Source organism: Lutra lutra, chromosome 8 (assembly GCF_902655055.1).
Source record: "Lutra lutra chromosome 8, mLutLut1.2, whole genome shotgun sequence".
NCBI classification, from domain to species: domain Eukaryota; kingdom Metazoa; phylum Chordata; class Mammalia; order Carnivora; family Mustelidae; genus Lutra; species Lutra lutra.
The window spans coordinates 14,534,144-14,551,523 of NC_062285.1; the positions used below are offsets into that span (position 1 = coordinate 14,534,144).

At 38.9% G+C, this 17,380-nt stretch overlaps 1 protein-coding gene across 1 annotated transcript in view; it reads left to right on the forward strand.

Moving 5' to 3' along the window:
* The window catches only part of LOC125107624 (ankyrin repeat domain-containing protein 26-like), a 129,189-nt gene that overhangs the window by 16,562 nt on the left and 95,247 nt on the right, over window positions 1-17,380 (forward strand). Inside the window, exons 7-10 of the mRNA XM_047742906.1 lie at window positions 1,082-1,219; window positions 3,298-3,365; window positions 10,856-10,892; window positions 15,830-15,902. Coding sequence (XP_047598862.1) covers window positions 1,082-1,219; window positions 3,298-3,365; window positions 10,856-10,892; window positions 15,830-15,902 — 316 coding nt within the window. The remainder of the gene's footprint in view (window positions 1-1,081; window positions 1,220-3,297; window positions 3,366-10,855; window positions 10,893-15,829; window positions 15,903-17,380) is intronic.

Here is a 17,380-nt window from a genome sequence, read left to right on the forward strand (position 1 = left end):
ATAGATTTTTCTTTTTGTGAGGACAAATCATAGGTTGATGATAAAGAGAAAAGAGATGGACTTTAGATAGACACAAGACTAGGTTTAATTCCTTTCCTACTTGCTGGGTATGTGACATTGGAAACATTACTTATCATCACCAGATATGTTCTCTGATATGAAAAGGAGGATAATATATCCTTCAAGGGTTGTTGTGTGTAAATAATATCTTATATATATAGTATTTAATTTAGTGCCTAACACATGCTTATCTTAGTATCATTAACTGCAACTATGACTCTTTTATTACTGTTAGTATGAATGCTGTTATTTTAAGCCTGCAAGTAGCTTTTTTTGTTTTTTTTTTAAATTTTTTTATTTTTAAATATTTTATTTTTTGAGAGAGAGAGAGAGTGAGCATGAGCAGGGGAAGGGGTTAGAGCAGGGAGCCAGACATGGGGTTTAATTCTAGGACCCCAAGTTCATGACTGAGCTGAAGGCAGACGTTTAAATGACTGAGCCACCCAAGCACCCCTGCCAATAACTTTTTTTAAAAAAGATTTTATTTATTTATTTGACAGAGATCACAAGTAGGCAGAGAGGCAGGCAGAGAGGGAGGGAAAGCAGGCTCCACGCTGAGCAGAGAGCCCGATATGGGGCTCGATCCCAGGACCCTAAGATCATGACCTGAGCTGAAGGCAGAGGCTTAACCCACTGAGCCACACAGGCACCCCTGCAAATAACTTTTTATACAGACCTGTCCTCTAGAAGGCTTGGAAGTACACTGAATCAGCTTAAGGAAACAATGGGGAATTCTTTTTTAAAATCTTCACTTGTTCAGTTAAGTGACCTCAGCATAGTTTCTTGTTCATCAAATGACTTTAAACTAGCAACTTCTACTCTCATACCCAGGTGGGACAAGAGGCTTCTTTTTTGTCTTTTAATTTTAGCCGTGGAGGTAATTTACAAAGATAAACACTTGAACTTGTTAATGGTCAGTTCTGTACCGACAGGCAAGATATTAACCTGGTAAAGTATATGAAATTTGCTGTTTAGATAACTCTAAGTTCCTAAGGGTGAAGTTGTGTCTCTGTTATTTTAGAACAGCCCTCATGCTTGCTGCAATTTCTAAATCTCCTGATGTAGTCAGGCTTCTTCTTCAGCAAGGTGTTAATACCTCTTCTCGAGATGAATGTGGATGGACGGCAGCACACTATGCTGTTTTTGGTGGATTTGATGTGTAAGTGTTTACATTAAAATGTTAGTTATTACTAAAGTGAAGTTTAAGATAATTGAACTCTTAGTTCTTATGTAACAGATGAGAGTTCGTAGTTTGATTCCGGCAATTTTGGGACCGCAGTGAGTTAGCCCATGTCACTTGCCAGAAACCAAGACAAAGGCTAGACTAGTCAGCATTAGAAAGGAGTGCAGGATTTTTTATCTCAGGACTATTGAGTCCTTTATCTTTAGGGATCCTAACTGTATCTGTTTCACTCCAAGGATAACTGTTATGCATGGGGTACAAAGAATGTTACATTTGTGTTTTTATTCCTCCCTGCCTCCCTCCCTCCCTCCCTCCCTCCCTCTCTTCCTCCTTTCTTTTCTTTGTAGATTTTATTTATAATTATTTGAGAGAGGGACAGAGTAGGGGCAGAGGAAGAAGTAGATTCCCTGCTGAGCAGGGAGCCTGACGTGGGGCTCAATCCCAGTACCCCAAGGCTGTGACCTGAGCTGAATGCAGATGCTTAACCAAGTGCCAAGTGAGCCACCTGGGTGCCCCAACATCACCTTTTTTTTTCTCCCTTAACTAGTTACTTGGGTCCTGAGATGCTCAGTTTAGTAGAAAACCCTGTACTTTCCCTTGAGGGCTATCTCCTATTCTTTCCCCCTTGAATTTTCCAAGAACCTAAGGAATCCCCTAAGACCAAAGAGTCCATCCTCTTTCTCAAGTCATTTGGAGGGAAAAAAGGACATTCTTATCATTCCCTTGTTTTCTTTGATTCTATTGCTGCAATATTGCTGTGTGGTGCCTTGGTGACTCAGTTGGTTAAGCGACTATCTTTGGCTCAGGTCATGATCCTGGAGTCCCAGGATTGAGTCCCCCCAGGTGGGCTCCCTGCTCAGTGGGGAGTCTGCTTCTCCCTCTGACCCTCCCCTCTCTCATGTTCTCTCTCTTCCTCTCTCATTCTCTCTCTCAAATAAATAAATATCTTAAAAAAAGAAAGAAAAATAAAGAATTTATTTTTTGAGAGAGAGAGAGAGAGCGAGAGCATGAGCAGGGGGAGGGGTTGAGTAGGGAGCCAGACGTGGGGCTCAATTCCAGGACCCCAAGATCATGACTGAGCTGAAGGCAGACACTTAAATGACTGAGCCACCCAGGCACCCCTGCAAATAACTTTTTATACAGACCTGTCCTCTAGAAGGCAATTTTTTTTTTTTCTGCATCTGGTTATGTTTGACTTTGCTCCCAGGATGCCCTTGCTGATCCGCATTCCTCAGTCTTCATGGTGACCCACAAGGAGACTTCAAAGTTACAACATTTTTTAGTTTAGGACATATGCTTATATGCTCAGCTGCTATTCCAAGGCACCAGCACCCTGTTCTGGCCGCCGGGCCCCCTGGCTTTAGCCACACACACCCTTCCCTTCACATTCAAAAGCCTTACGTGAAGCCCATATGTTAGTGCACACCTTCATAATGAAGTACCGCTTGAGGATTTCGCTTGTCTATCCTGCTAGCAGATGGTAGTTGTGACCCTTCTAAGCTGTTAAAGAGGTTCAAATAATGCTACAGGAAGAGCCTGGACTTTCCTTTCTCTTTTGTTACTAGGCCTGTATCTCAAGCCTGCTTTAAATCCCGTGGAGCGCCTTTTCTTATGAGGTGATGAAAGGTCTCATACTGCTCTTCCCAGAGTGGTGGGTGTCACCTTTCCCGAGGGGCCATGTTTTGGGTATAATATTTCATTAACTCCTCTTAACAACGTTGTGAAATAAGGCAGTAAGATGCCTGTTTTATAGAGGAAGACTTGGAGCCAGAGAGAAGTGGCTCGTCCAAGAGCAAATAGCTGTGGTTATAGAGTTAGGACTACTGAGTTCAAGACACGTTCCATTACGGCAAGCTAACACTACTACACTAGTAATTGCTAAGTTAACTACTTCATGACTGGTTCACCTTACTTTGAAGTATATGGGGTAATTTAAGTTTTGATATTAGCTCTGACATTATTTCAAATACTCTTATGAATTTGATATATTTGGTAAATGTTTTTCATATCAGTATTAAAATAGTAACATTGTTTATCACCCTTTTTATATGTAGCAATCGCCAAATAATTGCCAAACATACAGAAGAAAGACTTAAAAATTTTTCGCAAAATAACAATCCAGGTAAGACTTTTTAGAGTGAAGTACTTTTGGTGGTCACATAGATGAAGTCAGAGTAAGGAAGTTTTGATAATGAAAGAGCAGTGGGGGAAAAAAAAAAAACCCCAATGTGTAAATTGTATAAGCTCACTTTCTTGCTTTCTTCCTTTCTTTCTCTTTCTCTCTCTCTCCCTCCCTCTCTCTCTCTCGATTTTACTTATTTATTTGACAGAGAGAGAGAGAGAGTGAGAGAGCACAGGCAGAGGGACAGGGAGAAGCAGGTTTCCCACTGAGCAGGGAGCCCAAGGTGGGGCTCAAACCCAGTGTCCAGGGATCTTTATCTGAGATCATGACCCGAGCTGAAGGCAGAGGCTTTAACCCACTGAGCCACATAGGCGCCCCGTGATAGTGTAATTTTGTTAGAACACGATACTCTGTTGCCATTAGTAAAGAGATTATCATAATAAAAATTCAAATGGGGCCACTGAGGCTCAACAGATTATAATAAAAGCACAAAAACCGTTCACAGTAACAAAAATGCTACCATTGCTCCCTAGATGTGGCACCTAGTGCATTGTACAATCTGAAATGCCTGAAGAAAACTTTAATTTAGTAGACTTTTATCAAAGAAAATCTGTAGGTTGGTTTGGTTTTGCAATTTACTCATTTTCATTTGTTCACTTAGCAAATAACTGCTGAGCAGAGAGCCTGATGTGGGGTTTGATCCTAGGACCTGGGATCATGACCTATGCTGAAGGCAGAGGCTTCAACCCACTGAGCCACCCAGGCGCCCCTTTTGTTATGTTTTTATTGGTATTTAATATGTAAGTTGATAGGAGGAATTAGAGTTTTAGGAGAGTGGGTAGAATTTAAGGTAAGTATACAGACTGAGTAGTAAGTTTGCCAGGTAAAGAGGCAGAAGAACCACGTTTGGCAGGAGAAACATCCATCAAGATTACATGTTTTGCAGAGGGAACAGCAGTGTGGACGCTCAGATGTATGAGTGAACTTTGGAGCACTTGGGAGCAGTTCAGTTTTGCTGGTACAAAAAGTGTGCTGTGGGAATGGTTGGAATGAGTGAATACGTAGCTAAGGCAAGCTAATGAAAGTTTTTCAGTACCTTGGAAAGGTGTAGATCTTACCCCCTAGACCTTGGGAAATTTATCAGGTCGAATGCTTTTAGCTGCAAATAATAGGTGACTTATAATAGTGACTAAAACGGGGTCACCTGGGTGGCTTAGTCAGTTACGCATTGACTCTTAGTTTTAGCTCAGGTCACAGTCTCATGGGTCATGAGATCAAGCCCCACATCCCACTGGGCTCCGTACTCAGCATGGAGTCTGCTTGACGATTCTCTTCCTCTGCCTTTCCCCCCATTGGCGCACTATCTCTTGAACGTGTTCACTCTCTCTCAAATAAATAAATCTAAAAAAAGCAAACCAAACAAAACAGTGACTAAAACAATAGGAACCAGAATTATTTTGATGGTTCAGTGATGTCACCAGGATCCCAGTTGTCTCTTTTTAGCTTTGACGTTGCCAGTATTTTATATGTCCTTTCCTGATTGGCTAATTAGCAACAGTTTGAGGCATATTCTCACATGACAATATCCAGTGACTGGAAGGACTGCTTTTCTTTATATATTTCTTTTTTTTTTTTTTTAAGATTTTATTTATTTATTTGACAGAGACAGACAGAGAGGACACAGCAGGGGGAAGTGGCAGAGGGAGAAGCAGGCCTCTTGCTGAGCAGGGAGCCTGACATGGGGCTGGATCCCAGGACCCTTGAATCATGACCTGAGCTGAAGGCTGACACTTAACAACTGAGCCACCCAGGCACCCCTATATGTTTCTTTTAAATAGGAAGAAAACTCAGAGGCTTGCAGCAACTTTCCTCTAACATCTTATAAGCTAGGTTATATCACATGCTTGTTCCTAAACCAGCCGCTGGTAAATCAGGTACTGTGATTAGCTTAGAATAATCATTTCTTCTTTTGGTGCTGTGGTAAGGCCACCTTCTTCGTGTTTGGGAAAATAAATATCCAAATAAAGTTGTGGCTCTCCAGAAAGAATGAAGACTATGGCATGGTTATTGGGGAGGGAGCCAGCAGTACTTGATGCAGGGATTCACTGGAGAATGTGAAGCAGAAGGGTAATAAGATTAGATTTGAACTAGGGCCTTCTGGTTGTGGCACAAAATAGCGATCACCAAGCTTTTTCTCTAAAGGGCCAGATACCCCTGTGGTTTCTCAACTGCAAGTACCATTATAGTGTGAAAGCAGCCGTAGCAATACGTAGGTGAATAGCAAGAATAGCAAGAACCAACCATCTGGTTCTGTAAATAAAGTTTTATGGGAGCACAGTCACATGTGACTTGGCCTGTGGCCATGTCACCCCTCATGTGGAGGATAGATTGGAAAAAACCATGTAAAGAGGCTGGAAGATAAAGGACGCTTATATTTCCTTAGTCTAGTATCAGTCCATTATGAAATGTTCACTCCTCTATACTGAAAAAGTCAGGAGGCTCAATTTATTCAATTTACAATGTTGTTCTTTTTCTAGGCCTTATGTCTTTCTCATTTTTTTTTAAATTTAAAACTTTTTAAAAGATTTTATTTATTTGAGAGAGAGCACAAGTGGGGCAGAGGGGCAGAGGGAGAGGGAGAAGCAGACTCCCCATTGCCCAGGGAGCCTGATACGGGGCTTGATCCCAGGACCCTGAGACCATGACTTGAGGTGAAGGCAGACGCTTAACTGACTGAGTCACCCTGGTGCCCACTTTCTAACTTGTTTTGCTTAAAAACTTTTCATTCATTTAAGAAATAACAATATTAGTTGGTGGCTTTTTTTTCCTTGTGGAAGTCATCAGTTAAGAGCTCATGTTTGCGTAGGGCAGCGGCAGGGGAAATAAAAGCAGAGATAGGAAAGAAGTGGAGTTAATACGGTTTCATGATTATTGAATGTAGAAAGGGGAGAGGGGGATGCCTGGGTGGCTCAGCCATTTAGTGGCTGCCTTCAGCTCAGGTCATGATCCCAAGGTCCTGGGATAAAGCCCCGCATTGGGGTCCCTGCTCCATGGGAAGCCTGCTTCTCCCTCTCCCACTCCCCCTGCTTGTGTTCCCTCTCTCGCTGTGTCTCTGTCAAATAAATAAATAAATAAAATCTTTAAAAAAAGGGGGGGAGAGAAGAAATCTTAGAAGAGTCATACATTTCCAGGTTGTGCACTAACATTTAAACTGGCCATGAAGAGTGAGTAGGACTTTATCGGAGTGCAGTGGGAATAGGGAAGACCAGATATTTTCTGTATATGTTGAATTTGATGGAATATCCATGTAGTATATTTTCAGTAATTGGATAATTGAATACTAGGAGTTTCTAGCTGGAGATAGAGCATCAAGTTTGGAGGTGCTGATTTGAAATAATCTGATTAGAATTATTAGGCAAAGTCATAGCTTGGACAACGATTGAGCTTGTCCATGATGGAAAACATATAGAAAGAGACAAAAGCCAGTGAGCAAAGCCTGGGAATACCAATATATAAGGGGTGGACGGAGGTGTAAAACTTGGTAGAGAAGACTGAGAAGTGGCTGGGGAAAAATAGGAGAGGAATTAGAGGAAATGTTGTTGAAAAACTTAAAAAAAAATTTCAAGGAGTATTAATTGTATCAAATAAAATCACTAAAAATTTGGATTTAACTTTTAAAAGCTCTTTGGTGGTAACCTTTTCAAAAGAACAATTTTTGAGTTGTAAGGTCTGTTATTTATGTGATTGGTACATTCTGTGTCCAAATATGGAAAAATAACACATCAAGTAAGGTCCTCCCTAACTTTTTTTGTAACTGCAGTACCTACCTGGACAGGGTCAAGGGGAAATGGTCTAGCCTGGTGAGTAGACTGGCCAACATTTTTCCATAATTGTCAAAACCTAGGGGTCAACTGTGAGGAAAAGTGTTGTCTTTCTTACCTGTTTTGTGTAGAGATACTTGAGCTTTTCTTTGAGTCCCTGGTACACTCTCCTGGATGAATACTAGAACAAAAATCTGGAAGCAATGGGCAGGAAGCCACTGTCAGGCCCTATCTCTGATACGGAATCACGATGCAGCTGTATTTTGACAGTTTTAAATTTTGATCAGAAATACTTTATACAGACCAGCAGTTTGGGAGAAACTGACCTCTTTTAAGGATTTTATTGCAGAAAACTAGTATAATATCAAGGAGAAAATATAAGGTGATATGCTGAATATACTAGTTCTCACTTGCTAGGGATTCTGTGTCAGTAAAAAAAGTCAGTACTGGACTATATTTGTTAGTGCTGTCTCTCTCAATCCTCTTTCATTTGCCTTCTTCTGATATCTCCACTTTTACCGCTCCTTTCTGAATTTCATCGCTAAAGAAAGCGCTAAGGAAAACTGTCTTGGAATCTATCACGATTGGAACACATTTCTACCATATGTATATTTCCTTCTAAGTTAACAGGCTACCCCATCTAAAATGTATTTCATATTTTGTTGTTTCTTATGCTAAACTTCTTTGTACCTGTACCACAGTGACAGAGTTAGTGATGATGTTTGGCCAAGATTGAAAGCATTTTCTGGATTGTTGGAAACGTTTACCTGATAATAGTTTTAATGCGACATGCTTTTATATTTTTTCCGAAATTGGTAAACTGTGCCTTAACAAGAATATGTGGCCAATTAGATTGACAAGTTTTTAACCACCTATTATATAAGAAAACTCACTTTGTTTTCCCCCAAATAAGTCCTGTTGATCTTTAACGATCAGATCCACTATTTTCAGGCCGGAGTGGGTAACTCATCCGACATTTTGAATGCAGTATTTCTGAGTTTTTTTTTTTTTTTTAATTTTTTAATTTATTTATTTGACAGACAGAGATCACAAGTAGGCAGAGAGGCAGGCAGAGAGAGAGAGGGAAGCAGGCTCCCTGCTGAGCAGAGAGCCCAATGTGGGACTCGATCCCAGGACCCTGAGATCATGACCTGAGCCGAAGGCAGCGGCTTAACCCGCTGAGCCACCCAGGCGCCCTATTTCTGAGTTTTTGAGCAATTTGTCAACAACTGCCTTTAATAGGTGAACTGTTTTTAATTCTGTAAGAAATTAAGAAAATGAGTGGAAACAAAAAACCTCTATAACCAATAGTGTGTTATTATACTGTGTATGATAGTTATATATTTTTCTATAATTATCGCAGTTACCTTATCGATTCATAACTCCAATAAAAGTGAATTAAGCCCTATTTCGTTGGAGAAAATTTATGTGACCTTTTAGTTTTTTTACAGGAACTTTATACTGTAGATATATTGGTAATCATCAGAATTCTCTTTTTTTCCCAATTAAAATACGATTGTTGTTTGTTTCACATTGTTTTCTGACATTGTTTCGTCTATTCCTCTTGTGCCTTTATTCAAATGGATATAGAGATACAGGAATCTCCCAGGCGAATACTAAGAAAAACAGATTCAAGGAAAGGTGTTCTGTGAAATAACCTTCTAACTGTAATCGTGTGTTAAAGCATCAACCTTAATCATAAAAATTGCATATGATGCATTTGTATTAGAGGCTCCCAAAATGACACCCAGATTTGGTTCTTCACTGCAAGAACCACACGTCTCAGCATACTTGTACGCATGCCTGCGGTTTATTATGGTGAAATGATACAAAGCAAAATGAGCAGAGAAAAGGTGCGTGCAGTGAAGTCTAGAGGAAGCCAAGCGCAGGCTTCTAGGAATCCTCTGCCTATGGGTGTGCTTAATTCCTCCAGCATCAAATCATGACAACTCACGTGAGATGTTGTCTGCCAATACAAGAATCTTATAGATACTCAGTGCCTGAAGTTTTCTTTTTTTTTTTTTAATTTTTTTTAAAGATTTTATTTATTATTTATTTGACAGAGAGAGATCACAAGTAGACAGAGAGGCAGGCAGAGAGAGAGAGGGAAGCAGGCTCCCTGTCAAGCAGAGAGCCCGATGCGGGACTCGATCCCAGGACCCTGAGATCATGACCTGAGCCAGAAGGCAGCGGCTTAACCCACTGAGCCACCCAGGCGCCCTGAAGTTTTCTTTAAATGATAATCATGTAGGCGTCTTCTCCCTAGCATATATCAAAATTCCAGGTTCCCAGAAGGAAATCAAGTAATAAGTACTTGATAAATCACCTGGTTTGTACCAACGGTTAGCAGTCTCAATGGATACCTTTTGTTTTTTTCCTTCACAGTAAATAGGCCTTATTTTTTACAGCATTTTCAAGTTCATTGCAAAATATTGCAGAAAGTACAGAGAGTTTCCAATACCGCATGTTCCTCTACATGCGTAGCCTTCCTTGTTGTCAACATCCTGAACCACAGTGGTACATTGTTATATTTGGATTAACTCATCTTTATCATCCACAGTCCATAATTTACATCAGGGTTCAGTCTTGGTGTTGTACATTCTGTGGGTTTTAACAAACATATGCTGACATGTATCTATCATGTGGTATCACATAGAATAGTTTCACTGTCTTAAAAGTACTCTGTACTGTGCCTGTTCCCCTTGCCGCAACCCTTATCTCCTAACTTAAAAAGTTTTACTTTTACTAGAGTGTCATATAGTTGCAATCATACAGTGGGTATCTTCTTGAATGTTTAAAAAATTAAAATTCCGAGGTAATTGAATATAGTGATTCAAGATAATCTTTGTCCTTTGTTATGTTCATCAGTGTAGGATCTGATGACATATGCCTTACAGACTGAAAAAGTGTGATTTCTACAGATGTTTGTCACATAGTGGGGAGGGTTGAGAACAATGACATCATATCCTACTACCTAGCACTAGTCATTGGTACCATTCTGGTCTAAGAGGTGGATCCAGATAGACTCTGCAGCAATGAAATAGGTTGTCTCAAGAGGTTATACTTTATAGAACCAGAATCACTAAAATCGCTAAAAGCTTTCATACTTACCTTGCAATTGGAAATAAGGCCAGAAAGAGTCTGTTTGCTACGTTTTGCCATGCTGCAAAGTAGAGTGGCTGTAGACCAAACTTTGTGATGAGGTGTTTCACCCCAAACTTAACAGCCCCTGCTGGAGATCTGGAGAAGTTCTGTTGTGTTACAGCAAAATAAGTATAGTCTCTTTTAACTGCTCCTCATAGTGAAAGTCCTGAAGAATCCAGAAGAATCCTGACATTGTCAGTCTATGATGATGATTCTGCTAATGACACCATTTTCTGTCAGTCTCAAGGGTTTGGTTAAAATTGTGGTCATTATAAACATCCACTTGTAGGTATCAAATTCTGATAAATACCATTCTTTTCTTCCATTTGGTAAATGTAGAGGAGAAAGTAAGGTTTCTTAGCGAGTTAACTGCCTACCAATAGTATAATTAATATTCACTCCAGTGAATATTGGTTGCCAGGTATGGTCCTGAAAAATACTTTTTAACACATCATCAGTCTTACACTTTGAATATTCTGTATTTTTCTGTTGTTGATTTAAAATGTATTTTGCTTTTTTCTTTAGTGGCGAATAAGACTTCTGAAGAAGACTCTTTAAGCAGGTAGGGTTTTTTTTTTTATACAAATTCTGTGTTAACAAGGGAATGCAGAGAAAAGCATTTGTTGAGAGTTCTACTGTGCGCCAGGCACTATATTATGTGCTTGACATTTATTACTTATATAGTCAGTACAATAGCATCACAAAGTAGCTATGCTGTTACAGCCCATTTTTTTATTAATTAGTCAGCTGTGGTTCAGGAACGTTGATTAACTGACCTACGATTCCATAGTTAAAGAGTAGCAGACCCAGAAACCGCCACTGCTGCTAACAAGAGTTTGAACGCTGTGAATTTTCGGTCTTGGAGGGGGCCATGGTGCCCCCCCGTGAGGCATAAGAAACTAGTCAGTTACTCACAGTTTGAAAATTCTGGCATCGATGATGACTTTGTTTCCGCAACCACACCTTTGAATAAGAAGCCCAGAACAACACCAAAAGAGTTAATACTAGAAACAAGGAAACCTAAACTGAAGAATCTCCAGAAAGAAGATCTCCCACTACAAGAGAAAACCCCTAAAAATGGATGGCTTTAGGTGACGAACTCTACCAGCGAGACTTAGAAGTGGCGCTAGCTTTATCAGTGAAGGAACTTCCAGCGGTCACCATTGATATGGGAGAGGCTCAAGATACAAGCACCAAAAAAATGTGGCAGCAGCGAAATTGGGACAATGACTAAGGCTCCCCATCTTTCCGATTGCAGTGTAGCCAGTGATGATTTAGATTAGGATAAGCTTACCGAGGGAGATGATGTGTACGGTGCTCAAGGGAAAAGAAAGGCACCATCAAAAGCTGTGGTACAACAGAGGAAGATTCTTTCGGAAGGCAGTGATGGCCATGGTGCTGGCAACTCTGAACCAACCCGCTGGTGGAGAGTCTGAGGATGAGTCTGATTTTAGGGAGAGTGAAGATGGTGATGCGAACTTCACTCTGGGAGAAAATAAAGTGGAAGAAATTAAAAAGAAAGAAGTGAAGGTAAAATCCCCAGTTGAAAAAAAGGAGAAGAAACCTAAATCCAAACATTATCCAAAGTCACTTTGGAAGTGACTTCAAGAGACTGTGCTCCAGCTTCCCTGAAATCGGAATCTCAGCCTTCACCAAAAAAGGCTTTATCAGTGAAGAGGCCACTCGGAAACCATGACAAATATGCAAGCCTTCAGCTGGAAGCAGAAAACCTAAGTTGATGCCACCAGCGCTGTCTGGAAGCAGCAGCAGCACCAAGAGCAGCAGGAGCCCACTGGCAGGGGTGTCTGTTAAGTCTCCTAATCAGCGTCTCTGCCTTGGCTTGTCCAGATTAGCACAAGTGAAACCTTTGCATCCAAATGGCGCTAGTGGCTGAGTGTGGTAGTCAACAAAGGTTTGATTAAGAGAATAAGAGTTTTACAAGTGTGTTTATATTTGAATTGTGTTTCTGTTTAAGGTGGGTATCATAATATAAAGGAATCCTTTAATGTAAAAAAAAAAATGAGTAGTAGACCCATGATTTGACTGTCAGCCTGCGTGACTCCCACGTCTAATCTTTTGTCCCTCAGCAGCACTGGGGTTAAGGTATAGATCCTAGTCAGATCAACTCAGAGAGTCAAATGTAGTTATGTGTTTGCTGATTTAGAGTTTTCCTAAGAAACCAGGTTAGTCCAAACATTTGTCCTAATATATTTGACAACTAGTGATAACTAGGGGTAATTAGTGCAGTGGCAGCTAGTCTCTTGTTTTTACTGTCAAAGAGTTTAGGATGGCTCTCATTACCTATGGCCATAGTACATAGCTTTTACATAAGCGAGACCTACTCAGGCAAGTTCTTAGGTATAGAGATGTCTGCTCTCCTTGAGATGAATGATTTTTCCAGAAGTGATGGATATGTAATCTAGGTGTAGGCCATGATATGTTAATTAATTTTATCATCTATTTAGAGGATATTTCTAAATGATTCTCTGTTTACTGACTTCCCAGTCTAGTTTTCCCTTTAGGCTAGTTCCCTTGACCAGTTCCTTGAAGCTTTTTCTTTTTTTGTAGATTTTTTTCCTTTTCTCCATTGACTTTTCTATAATCTTTTCTTGTTTTTTTCTTTTTTCTTTCTTCTGTGCTTTTTTTGGTGTTTCTTTTATTCCATTAATTTTTTACCTTTCTGCCAGCTAAGTATTCTCTGTTTTTCTATAGTTAAAAGCACATAGAATTTCAGGATTTTAGGACATCTTAGAGATGAATTAATCAAAATACTCTCTGGTACTACAACCTGTGTTTAACATCCTCACCAAGTGATTGTTTAAATGGAGAATTTGAAATGCAAAAGAGATTAAAGTAACTTATTTGGATATGATAAGTGACAGAAATGAGATTTAAATTCAGGTTTCCCCCTTTTTTTCTCATCTTAATAGGTGAATGTTTTAATAATAGAAAGATGGGGAGTGGGTGGAGTGGGTCTAGTGAATACAGTGAAGGTGCGTAAGGAAGGAATTGGCAGGAGAGGCCAAGTTTCAAGAATAACAACACTGGGTTGGATAGGAATAAGAGTTTTAGAAAAGATGTCAGAATATTTGGGCTTATGATAAGTTAGATAAAAATGGATTACAGAAATGAAGGACACACACACACGCACGGAAAGGAATGAAGGACACAGGATATTGGGAGCTGTTTAGAAAAGCATATTAAAATAGAGGGTTCAAGAGAATCACGAGCAGTTTTTTTGTTGGTTGGTTTAATTGAATGAACTAGCATACTTTGGGTTTTCTGTTGAGAAGTTTTAAAATCATTTGAGCCACGGGGAAGGCTTTTTACAGCATATAGGAATGTGATATCATCTACTTCCAGCCCAATCTTGGCTTAGATCCTCTCGAGTAATGGGGGAATGGAGATTCTGAACTACACAGATGTATGGCCCAAGGTAGCGGTCTCCTCACTCCACCTCTTTTTCTAATTCTCTGATGTCTTTCCCATGTACATGTAGGGTTTGGTGGGCTCGGACTGGCTGTCATAACAGTAACAGCGCTTCATTTGGGTAGTTGGTAACATGTCTACATTGAGATGATTACATGGATGACTGAAAGTCTTTTTAGCTTGTCCTCCAGGAGCAGGAAATGGCTCCTACTCTTGGCCATTTGATGCTATGCTTGTTTTGGGAATCTGCTTTCATAGGTTAAAGAATTAAAAGGTTGGAGGGTACCACTGAGCCCTGCAAGAGGGTGATCTAAGAGCTCACAGAAAGAAAATATTAGGCGGTGTATAGGGAAATAGAGGCACAGCTACCAGGACTCTCTTTTTATAGCAGTCTCTCTTCTTGTGTATCTCAGAGCTTATGAAGGTTTTTAAGGTCTTGCTAGTTCATGTAGACCTAAATAAGGCAGGACCTGTGTAGGGAAAAAGTTGGACCTTATAGTTTTTAACCTCTCTGGGAACAGTATTCCCACTAGTAACATAAATTTGTTCTTTAACATGTGTATATTTGTTTGTTTGTTTATTTAAATTGAAGCATAGTTGACACATAATGTTCTGTTGTGTTTCAGGTGATTTAAGAACTGTGAATGTTACACCATGCCTACCACAAGCGTAGCTACTATCTCTTACTGCATGATGCTATTACAGTACCGTTGACTGTATTCCCTATGCTGTACTTGTATCCCTGTGACTTACTGTAACTGGAATCCTGAACCTCACATTCCCCTTTACCCATTTTGTCCATCTCCCCACCCCCTTCCCTTCTGGCGATACAGAATTCTCTGTATTTCTCGGTTTCTGTTTATTTTTGCTTTTACTGCTCTTGCCTCAGGAGCAGTAAAAGCAAAAACAAACTGTTGGGACTACATCAAAATCAAAAGCTTTTGCACAGTGAAGGAATCAATCCACACAACGAAAAGGCAACCTATGGAATAGGAGCAGATATTTGCAAATGACATAGCCAGTAAAGGGTTAGTATACAAATATAAAGAATTGATAGAGCTCAGCACCCAAAACACAACCCAATTTAAAAATGATCAGAAGACACGAACAGACATTTTTCCACAGAAAACATACAGATGACCAACAGGCACCTAAGAAGATACTCAGCATCACTCATCATCCGGCAAATGGAAATCAAAACTACAATGAGATAACCCTGCACACCTGTCAGAATGGCTAAAATAAAAAACACAAGTAACAATGTTGGCAAGTATATGGAGAAAAAGGAATCCTCTTTGATTATTGGTGGGAATGCAAACTAATGCAGCCACTGTGGAAACAGTATGGAGTTTCCTCCAAAAGTTAAAAATTGAAGTACCCTACAATCCAGTAATCACACTATTGGGTATTTACCCCCCAAAATACGAAAATACTAATTCGAAGGGATACATGTACCCCTATGGTTACTACAGCATTAGTTAACAATAGTCAGCCCAAGTGTCCATTGATAGATGAATGGGTAAAGAAGAAGTGGCATATATATATACAATGGAATATTCAGCCATAGGAAGGAATCAAAATTTGCCATTTCCAGTGAAATGGAGGGAACTAGAGAGTATTGTGCTAAGCAGAGTTGTCAGAGAAAGACAAATACCATATGATTTCACTCATATGTAGAATTTAAGAAACAATAGAAATGAGCAAAGAAAAAAATAAACAAAACATGAGAGACAGACAACCAAGAAACCGACTCTTAAATATAGAGAACAAGTTGATGGTTACCAGAGGGGAGATGGGTGGTGGAACGGGTGAAATAGGAGCTAAGGTTTAAGGAATGCACTTGTCGTGATGAGCACTGGGTGATGGAATTACCAAATCATTATATTGTATACATGAAACTAATACAGCACTGTGTGTTAATGATACTGAAATTAAAATAAAAACTTAATAACAAAAACAGGTCAAAGTTCAATTACATCAAGAAACTGCATTCAATAAATAGATAGTTGACCTTTCACTCAGTTTTTCTTTTTCATGAACTTCTTTTTGTTGTGTATTTTTGCTCTAAAGTATTTCCGTTAAACCTGGTGATGATAATGCTTCATGGCCTACATCAGATGATGACTTAAGTTTGAATATGAAGGTAATGTACTCTCTTGTGAAATAAATTTTCCTGCTCTGAATTTAGTTTTGTGTATTATTTACTCTTACAATTTAGCAGTGGCCTGCCTATCATCATTTTATGTTTGAAGTGGAAAGTTGGTTGGAACAAGCCATTTTATAGAAATATGACAAGTTGAATTTTTTTTTTTAACTCTGTTAAATAACGAAGGTGGAAAAAATGGGCTGGAAATGTATAATGACAGAAAAATTATATTGGAAAAATCTTTCCCATGATGGAGGAAATAGGACATTTGGTCAAGGATAAGGATTCTTATTGTGAGTTTTAAATTATCGTATCATGACTTTTCTTTCTTTTCTTTTCCTTTTTCTTTCTCTCTCTCTTTCTTTTCTTCTAACATGACTTTTATAATACTCATGCCTAAATGAATCTTTAGTGGACCCAGTTATTAATTGCAGATTGCTTTTTCTTGGATATTTTTTATGTTGGTAGCAAGTAGTTTTATGAAAGATTTTTTTTTGCTATTTCTATCCCTTGTTCTACATTTAGACCAAAATAAGATTGGAAGTTGTGGAAATTCAGAAATTTAAATTATTTCTCAAAATTTATATTGCAAAGGCATTCTACTGTGTTTTCAAAATAATTCCATAAAGAGTATAGTTAAAACTCTTTATCTAAGTGAAGAATACATGTTTTGCCTAAAATAATAATTAACACTAGAAGGACAGGCTTTTCATATCCATATAGTAAAATGTCTAATTTCAGAAATCTTTTATATAATAGTTTTAAAAAATATCTACTCCTAATCTTTGTATCAGCGCCTAAGATTTAAACTTTCAGTCACTTTATATTTATTTAAGTATTCATTTTAAAGCTCCTGCATCATTGTAAGCTATCGGATGTTAGGAAACACAATTGTGCTTCCCCTGGAACACCTAGAATAAAACCTTGCCTGAAGAAGCAATTTTAATATTTTTTGAATGTGAATTAATGAGCAGACAGATGGAATTCTGTATAATGGAATGTTATAAGTAATGTAATGTGCGTAATATGTCATAATATAAAAAATTAAAAAATACACAATTTAAAAATTTATATTCCCTTTTCATGTTTAGGATTTATAAGCGCAAATGAATTATGTTGAGGAAATAAATAAATAAGAAAGAAGGTTACATTATATTTTTTAGTATCCTCTAATTGTGAGCTTAGAATTTTAGAGAGACTGTCTTTTTTCTCCCGCATTTTTTTCCCTGCTTTGTTGAAGTTTATTTGACCATAGAGTTGAGGGTCCATATATGGACTCAATTCTGTTCCACTGGTCTATGTGTCTGTTTTTGTGCCAGTATCATGTGTTCATCATTAGCCATCAGAGAGATTCAAATCAAAAACACATTGAGATACCACCTTACACCAGTTAGAATGGCCAAAATCAACAAGACAGTAAACAACAAGTGTTGGAGAGGATGTGGAGAAAGGGGAACCCTCTTACACTGTTGGTG